At 48.9% G+C, this 8,850-nt stretch overlaps 1 protein-coding gene across 3 annotated transcripts in view; it reads left to right on the top strand.

The window, feature by feature from the left end:
• Positions 1-7,789, top strand: part of txlnba (taxilin beta a) — a 10,976-nt gene extending 3,187 nt beyond the window's left edge. For 2 of the 3 annotated variants that reach the window (XM_060042544.1, XM_060042546.1), the window contains exons 2-11: positions 1-199; positions 722-785; positions 909-1,000; positions 1,200-1,370; positions 1,614-1,808; positions 3,141-3,260; positions 3,717-3,791; positions 5,191-5,283; positions 5,770-5,865; positions 6,130-7,789. The exon at positions 1-199 is cut by the window's left edge and continues 12 nt beyond it. In XM_060042544.1, coding sequence (XP_059898527.1) covers positions 1-199; positions 722-785; positions 909-1,000; positions 1,200-1,370; positions 1,614-1,808; positions 3,141-3,260; positions 3,717-3,791; positions 5,191-5,283; positions 5,770-5,865; positions 6,130-7,287 — 2,263 coding nt within the window. In that variant the 3' untranslated portion in view covers positions 7,288-7,789. Of the gene's footprint in view, positions 200-721; positions 786-908; positions 1,001-1,199; positions 1,371-1,613; positions 1,809-3,140; positions 3,261-3,716; positions 3,792-3,860; positions 3,936-5,190; positions 5,284-5,769; positions 5,866-6,129 lie in introns of all 3 variants that reach the window. The other variant, XM_060042545.1, reaches the window with a different exon arrangement.
• The last annotated feature ends 1,061 nt before the right edge of the window (positions 7,790-8,850 follow it).

Here is an 8,850-nt window from a genome sequence, read left to right as displayed (position 1 = left end):
GGCCGCGGTGAAAGCAGCTGAGGTGCTAGCAACCCCCCAGCCCGGCGTTGAAGACGCGTGCCCAGAGGAAGGCTCCTCGCCTCAGGCGGCGTCCATACCCACTGTCCAGGCTCTGCTGGACCCCATGGAGGATCTGAGCCGAAAACTGGAGGACATTCTGAAGACCTATGGTACCGCTGACACCGCTGTCAACCAACAGGTAGCTGTCTGTCTGCCCTAACTGCATGTCTGTGCAGATAGTCTGCACTGTCTGTGTATATATCTGTCGGTATATTAGTCTGTCAAGGCTTATCTCTCTTGTCTCTATCTCCCAGTCTGGCTATTTATTATTCATAGATAGTTTTTCTAGCAAACCCACCAAACAGTGTGATGGATGGCCTCTCTCATGTCCTCAGGAGACTGGCTGACGTCACCAGGCTAATTTTGGCCAACAGATCCGTCAACACTGGCCTGTAGCTGGTCATCTGACCATAAGACTGACGAACCATTTATTTTGCTATGGTGATCCCATTGATAGAGAGGTAGAGCAAATGATAATGCTAAAATGTTTTTAAGTTAAACTCTAATTATAAAGTGAGTTAATGCAGAAGGTGCTTAGACCTAACCTAGCTGCAAACAAACTCATTTGGTTCAGTATTGTAACAACTTTTGTGTGAATCGTGTCATTGTTTTCTTTCATTTCTCTGAGTAGTGTGTGACACTCTCTTTGTTCAAACTTTAGTCTATGGACCCAGAAAAGATGGAAGGGGAAACAGGAAGTGATGTCCCTGTCACCAAGGAGACCGGTGAGGATGCTGAAACACACAACAATAACAAGCATGGGGATGGTTAAATCACCTGCCCATGTTTACGCGTTGAAACAAACAACATATATAACTGTGTGGACTCCTCTATCTCTCTCTCGCCAGCCAAAGATGACGCCCTGGTCATACAGAGTTTGAACAAGCTGAAATCGAAGGACGAGAAGCTGGACACTCTAATCCAGAAGTACGCTGAGCTGGTGAGTCTGTCACACACTCACACACCTGCACAGTCTTGTATCTAGATGTGTGTTTATCTCTTTGTGTACAAAAAGCTCACTTGTGTGTGTGTGTGTGTGTGTGTGTGTGTGTGTGTGTGTGTGTGTGTGTGTGTGTGTGTGTGTGTGTGTGTGTGTGTGTGTGTGTGTGTGTGTGTGTTTGTGTGTGTGTGTGCCCCAGGCGGACGTGCGGCGCTCTGACGAGCGGAAGGTGGGCGTGCTGCAGCAGAAGGTGACCCGCATGCAGCGGGAGCGGGACCAGCTGCGCTCGGAGCACCAGCGGGGGGTCCTCGCCCGCAGCCAGCTGGAGGGCCTCTGTCGGGAGCTCCAGAAACACAACAAGACCCTCAAGGTGGGCCCCCCCCCCAACCGCACACACCCACACACACAACCAGGGGCTAGAGAGAGACTAAAGGCCCCGGTGTATTGAAAACAAGATTTACATTTCCGTGCTCGCAGAGACAAAATGGCGGCCAAAGCAAAGTGCTGCGATGGGTTCCGTTCACCTCAGGGTGCAAAGTAGCCCAGTTTTTCTGACACGTCGCCCCCCACCCAATGCATCGCTCCTTCCCCCCCTCCCCCCCCCCCCCACCAGGAGGAGACTCTGAGGCGTTGCCGGGAGGACGAGGAGAAGAGGAAGGAGGTGAGCAGCCACTTCCAGAGCACGCTGAACGACATCCAGGTGCAGATCGAGCAGTACAGCGGGCGCAACAACAAGCTGTGCCAGGAGAACAAGAACCTGGCCGAAAAGCTGGAGAGCCTGATGCACCAGTACGAGCAGAGGGAGGAGGTGAGCGGGGGGTCAAGGGTCAGCATGGGGAGGGGGGGGGGGAGCTGGTTTGTAAGGAGGCGAACCATGTTAATTGACATAAGTCAGGGCTCCAGACAAACTTTTTCCTTGGGTGCACTGGTGCGCCTAATTTTTTTTATTTGGGTGCACAAGCACGTATTTATGGTGCACCCAAGTTTTGAGTTGTTGGGGGAGGGGAGGACCGTGCCTGCCTTGCGCTGAGTTGTTGAGGGGGGGGGGCAACCCGGGCAGCTGCACCGGTTGCACCGTCGTTATTTACGCCATTGATTAATAATATCTTGACCATTAAATAAATGCCGAATCTGTATCTCTCATAAAGAATATCGTCAGACAATGCCAAGGGATCGGTTCTGTCCCGAAAAAAACCCCTCTGTCTCCGGAGAGACGCCTGTACGATAAGTGCGTCGAGGTCCATGGGAACACCCACAAATGGTGACGCCATTATCGGAGGAGGGGCTAGGAAGCTGCGCACGCCGATATAAGTAGCCGATCTCCGGGTAGAAGACTCGCTGAAAAGCTGCTCCCGACCAGGTTTGGTTGCGAGCGTAAGTCACCATGGTGATACAGCGACGCTTAAGGAGATCGACTTTCATGGTACAGCTAACCCAGGCTTTCAGCTCAACATACCTCGCTAACCCTCTAATCGAGCTTCGTAGTACAGGCCCCTGGATTGGGCTTCGCGGGTTTGTTTCCCGGCGTTTCTATTGTTACCGGTCTTGCGTGTTCCAACGGTTTATTAGGTGTCTAATAAATCGCTGTCTAATCAATACTTCATTCACTGCCTCTTCCGTGGTTATTACAATATTATGAATAGACTGCGCTGTAAAAAAATAAATAATAATAATTATACCAGATACATTTTCAGTCGCACTACCCCGAATTCTAGGCGCATGTGCGCCCAAATTAGGCGCACTCTGGAGCCCTGCATAAGTTCAATCTTTGTAATTAATTGTTTTATTGATCAGAGTTGGGGTCCCCCTCCCCCTCTTTCTGTTTCTTTATGTCACTTCCTTTTCGGTCTATTTTGCTGTTATTTGATTCCTTTTTGTCTCTGTTCCTCTATGTATTATTCATCTCCCTCTCTTTTTCTGTCTGTCTCTTTCTCTCCCAACCTCTCTCCATCCTTTATTTTTATCTCCCTCTGTCTCGCTCTCTTGCCTCTCTATATATCTCTACTCTCTCTCTGTCTGTCTGTCTGTCTGTCTGTCTGTCTGTCTGTCTGTCTGTCTGTCTGTCTGTCTGTCTGTCTGTCTGTCTGTCTGTCTGTCTGTGTCTCTCTCCCTCTCTCTCTCTCTCTCTCTCTCTCTGCAGACTTTGGAGAAGGTGAACCACCACCGTGAGCTCCAGCATAAGCTAGCGGAGGCTAAGCTAGAGCAGGCTAATGCCCTGCTAGCCGAGGCAGAGGATAAGCACCGCAGGGAGAAGGAATATGTGAGTTATTCTGCTGGAGTGCTCAGTAGCGGACCCCAGTGGTCAGAGTAGAGCATGACACTTCACTGCATTCCAAAATATTTTTTGTGTTCTATGGTAAAACTTTTAATTTGCAGTGGATATACAGTCATACATGTTTGGTAGTTTAATTTGAAAGTTCAAATCCCAGAATTAATCACACCATCACATTTGCATGTGAGTTACAAAGCTTTAGGTTATTATATATACAAATGTTTAATTTTCTTTCATGAATCGATAATATATGGCTGCTGTTTGTCGTTATTTGATCCTACGTTCCTCCTAGATAAGAATCCTTTAGCGTGTGAATGCATCATTGATAGTGATATTGCTGGTGGTGGTGGTGTTGACCTTGCACCAAATGCTGCTGTGATGCGATGCTAACGCCGTGCTAGCGCAGGCTAACCCTGGTTGACTCTACTGTCTCTGTCACTGTAGTTGCTTAGGGAGGCTATTGACAAAACAAAGAAATGCTTCACTCTGAAGGAGCAGGAGCTGACCATGAAGAAAAAGGTAATGACCCTGTCTCGCACTCTCTGTCCACCTCTACCTCTCCCTCTCTCTCTACTCTGTTTTAACCAGTTACTGGTACAGGCCGCACACTGGAAACTGCAGACTAAGGAACTGAAAGAGCAGGGGACTGTCATGCAGACCCAGGTGACTATCAGAATCAGAATCAGAATCACTTTTATTACATCTTATTGTACAGTACACAAGAGTAAAAATCTTAGGCTTTGTTCCTCAACATTCACATAGCAGCAACAGTACAAGATAAATTAAATAAAGTGCCAGATAAAGGTTTACGTCGATACGTCACGCAGTATTGAAATTGTAAAAACACTTTTACTGGACACTTTCCTTTGATTCTAGTATTCAACTGTTAATATTAATGATAATACAATGTGTTTAGTACTTTTCAAGGTACTCAGAGACACTTTGGTCAAATATGAATTTTGATTGATTGTTTTTTATCGAACCATCTGTGACAAATATCAATGGTTTAAAACTAAAAGTCTCACGTTGTTGAAATGTGTAAATAAAAAACATACAATTCTCCAGTGGTTCAAGCACAATGAGCTTTGAAAAGGGATGGCTATGGATCTATGGAGTCCAGACTAGAACCATAGCATTCATGTAGAACAGTGCCATGCTCTTCCTGTTTGGCGGCTGATGGAATGGAACCTGCAAACCTTGCAGCCCATCCTCCGCTAGACAAACAATCTCAATCTCCCTATCGCTCACTATCTCCATCTTCTCCCAAAATCTCCTCCCTCTCACCTTCACTCCCACTCTCTCCCTCCCCCCTGCACCCTCAGCCTCTCACCTTTAGATTCCAATGAGCCGGTGTAGAGTTCGCTGACAGTCTGCGTTCCAATTATCGTTATGAGCAGCATCACTGTCACTAGCATCACGTCACTATGACGACCTACCATTCATTAACGCTTCCTGGTCCACTGTAAATCCTACCGGTCTGCAAATGAAATGTTCTTGGTGTTGAAATCAGAATATTTTCATTTATGTTTGATCATGTTATTTTACACATTGAATATGAGGCCGATGTAATTTAAACATCTATGTTACGATGTTAACAAACTTAACTGACTCACTGTTTGTCTTATTGTCTATATGTCTTACCGTGTGTATCTCCTCGTCTCTGTGTCTGTCTCTCTCCTTGTCTCTCTGTTCCTGTCTCTCTCCACCTCTTGCTGGTTCTCTCCCTCTCCCTGTCTCTGTTTCTCCCCCTGTCTCTCTGTTTCTGTCTCTCTCCACCTCTTCCTGGCTCTCTCCCTGTCTCTGTTTCTCCCCCTGTCTCTCTGTTTCTGTCTCTCTCCACCTCTTCCTGGCTCTCTCCCTCTCCCTGTCTCTCTGTATCTGTCTCCCCCTCTCTGTCCGTCTATCCATCCGTCCACAGCTGACCCTGTACTCGCAGAAGTTTGATGAGTTCCAGACCACTCTGTCCAAGAGCAACGACATCTACGTCAGCTTCAAGACGGAGATGGACAAGGTGGGCCTGGCCGGTGGAGCCTCACGTGGTGTCAATGCTCTCTGTTTTTGGATGTGGTGAAGCAGATGCAATGTAGATATATTGCACTTTAAACTTATATTATCGCATTCATTATCAGGGAATTCAGGATCGATTCATCCCAATCCATCAAAATAGGTTCTTGTGTATTAAAAATACCATATTAAAGAATCTGATTGAGGTTTAGTATATTTTAATATGTGGTTGTGTAAGGGAAGATAGGATAAGAACACAAATCATTTTTGTTGTAGTAACTATGTCCTTTTGAGTCAGTGTATTGCCAATGGAAGACAATAGCAGATATTGAGTATATATCTCCCAGCCCTGTAGACCCACGTTTGAGGATGTGTTGATAGAAATGGGATTGGGCCCATTTCTACCCCTTACCCCTTCAAAACAAGGGGGAGGGGTAAGGGGTAGAAATGGGATATGGCCTTACATTGATCGTGTCTAACTGTTTCCCTCCAGATGACCAAGAAGATGAAGAAGCTGGAGAAAGAGTCTGATGTGTGGAAGGAGCGCTTCGAGAGCTGCAACAAGGCCCTCGCCGACATGGTCACCGAGGTACGGACAGAGTTTATTATTTTAGGTTATTATTACGGACGTCCGAACAACGAGTACACTTCACTGGTCTAGCCCCACAGCAGATGATGTACCATTTTTAGCCGCTGTTTAATCTTAAAAACTCCACTATCCTGCTCTAACACGCCACTGTCAAAACCCCATACATTGCACTTCAACGGAGCAACCGCCATCAGATACATAGGAACACAACGCAACGTCCTCTGACTGATCCATGCCCCCCCGTGTCCCCCCCCCTCCCTGCAGAGGGCGGATAAGGGGAAGGAGTTCGAGCTGTTTGTCCTGAAGATCAGCAAGCTGGAGACCCTGTGCCGGGCCCTGCAGGAGGAGAGGAAGGTCCTGTACGACAAGATCAAGGACGTCCGCTCGGCCAACGCCGGCCTGCCCGCCCTGCTGTACGCCGACGCCACCCCCACCCTCGGCAGCGACACCACCCTCGGCAGCAACACCACCCCCGCCCCCACCCAGCCCGCGGGGGAGGGCACCCCCCTCCCGCCTCTCCCCCGGGCGCCGGAGCGACCCGTCCTGTCGGAGCCCGACCTGGCGGAGCTCCAGAAGCTCCAGGACACGGACCCCGCCCTGACGGAGGACATGGCCCGCCTGCGGGCGGAGCAGGCCCGGCTGCAGGAGTTCGCCGCCTCCCTGTTCACCCCCATGTCGGACACCAGCGACGAGGAGGAGGAGGAGGAAGAGGAGGGCTCCAAGGAGGAGCAGCTGATGGCCTCTGTGTTCGGCCCGACCACAACCAGCCTCCAGGAGAAGTCCGCCAAGAAGGGGGCGAAGGCCGTAGCGGGACCGGTCCCGGTGGAACCCGTCCCGGTGGAACCCGTCAAGGTGGAACCCGTCCCGGTGGAACCCGTCAAGGTGGAACCCGTCAAGGTGGAACCCGTCAAGGTGGAACCCGTCAAGGTGGAACCCGTCCCGGTGGAACCCGTCCCGGTGGAACCCGTCCCGGTGGAACCCGTCCTGCAGCAGTCCGTTGTGCCGGAGGACGTCCGGGTGGAGGTACCCGCGCCGGCGGTGGAACCGATCCAGAAAGAACCGTCCAACGCGGCCCAACCGACCCACCAATCAGAAGAAGTCGTGGTGAAATCAGAGCCGGCCAAGGCGGACCCCGCCGCCCCCGCAGCCCCCATCCCGACGGAGCCCACCCTGCCAGAAGCAGAAGCGGCGGCCCCGGCCGCCGAGGCCGTGGTCCCAGTGCACCAGGAAAAGGTTTCCGATGTCCCCAAACCCCTCCCCACACCGGAGCCCACAGCGCACACATCAGCTGACACGCCCCCTGAGGGCAAGGCCACACCCAAACAGGCGGCCCCCACTTCACCGCAGCAACCAATCAGCAACGACTCCTCCAAGAAGCAGGCGTCCAAGAAGAAGAAGAAGAACGCTAAGAAAGCTAGCTAAGACCAAGGCTAGCTAGGACGTAGGCTGTGTGTAGGGGCGTGCTTGTGTGTGTGATTGTGTGTGTGTGTGTGTGTGTGTTTGGGCCTGTGCGTATGTGTAGGTGAATGTGGGTTGGGGTTAATTAGTAATTCAGGGAAAGCCCTTGTGTGTGTTTCAAATCCTATACCTACTACCTAGTGCCTTGTGTAATGGGTAAAGCATGGTTTGTTCAACTGGTAACCGAATAGAGCAGTCAGTCACTTTAGTAAAGGCTTTGAGGTGGAACCAAGGCTGACTACTAGACTGACTGTGGTGCACTGTCTCCGAATGCAAACGCAATCTCCCAGTTAGGTTGAATTTATGAACTTGTACTTTGCTGTAGCTCAAAGAAAGCACTGCGTGTTGATTCTGGGACTCCAAAGAAAGATGAAAGGGTTGGTGTCTCCTGTCTCTACCAAAATACTGTGTCCCTCTTCCACTGGCCAACCACTGAGCTGTTTCTCCAATAAACTATGAAGTGAAACTTCTGGTTTTCTGGAACTTCTTCCTTAGTTCATCACATTGGTCAGTTTTTCAAACAACAAAACTCCTTGATAAGTATTTTAATATTGAGGATTTTCATCTCAGGCTCTGATGATTTGCATGAGATTCAGTTCCATATGAGCACTTTTAGCTGTGTTGTGGTAGTAATAGTACAGTATTTCGGCCACTAGAGGGAAGCAATGCTATTGATATGTTATAACCTCGTATAATCCCCGTATAATTTACAAAAACCTATCTCCAAGAGGCACGCTTTTCCTTATCCCACTCAAGAAAAATGACCTGATTAAGGAACTCTGGAGCCAATTGCCTTTGAAGCAAACACATGCAGACTTTAAGTGTTGAGAGGCGATGGAAATTAGTGTGAATGAACTAAATTCAATTAAATCGTTCTGCTCAAACCAGGCCAACATCTGCTGGTTTGTTTGTTTTTCAAGTGAACAACTAAGAGATCAGCGTCACCCCAACCAACATTTTGTATCAGTACAGTGTAGGGCTTTAGTGTAGTGCTTGTTCAGGACTCAAATGATCTCATTAAAGTTCAGATTACACCATATTTAGATAGCACCTTTCTAGCCCTTTATGGCTACTTCAGAGATTAATGGACCACGCACACAGACAACCTAGTTGTTCAGAAGCAGTTATGTTGAAGTATTGAACCAGAGACCGATCCCGAGGACCTGCCAAACAGGTGGAGACAAACACACACACACACACAAACACACACACACACACACACACACACACACACGATGCACAGATACACACACCTGTGTGTTTTGAGGATGTCCCCATATTATCCCCTGATATGAGCACTGTAACGGGGACCATTTTTTCATCACACAAGCAGTTCTGAAATGATGTAGTGTCAATGGATGAGACCGGCTTTCTGCGGTCTTTAGAGACTATTCATATGTATAATATTGATTTTTCACATTCATTATTCATACGCTATATAGAATACAAGGAAAGAAGACTTCTGACCTCTGTTAAATGTTGGCCAACTTGGTCTCATGCCAGTTGGCAGTCGGCCTGCGTGTGTGC

The sequence above is a fragment of the Gadus macrocephalus genome, chromosome 21, assembly GCF_031168955.1.
Source record: "Gadus macrocephalus chromosome 21, ASM3116895v1".
In the NCBI taxonomy this organism is placed as follows: Eukaryota; Metazoa; Chordata; class Actinopteri; order Gadiformes; family Gadidae; genus Gadus; species Gadus macrocephalus.
Note: the sequence above shows the minus strand (reverse complement) of the source record. Positions and strands in the feature narration are given on the sequence as shown.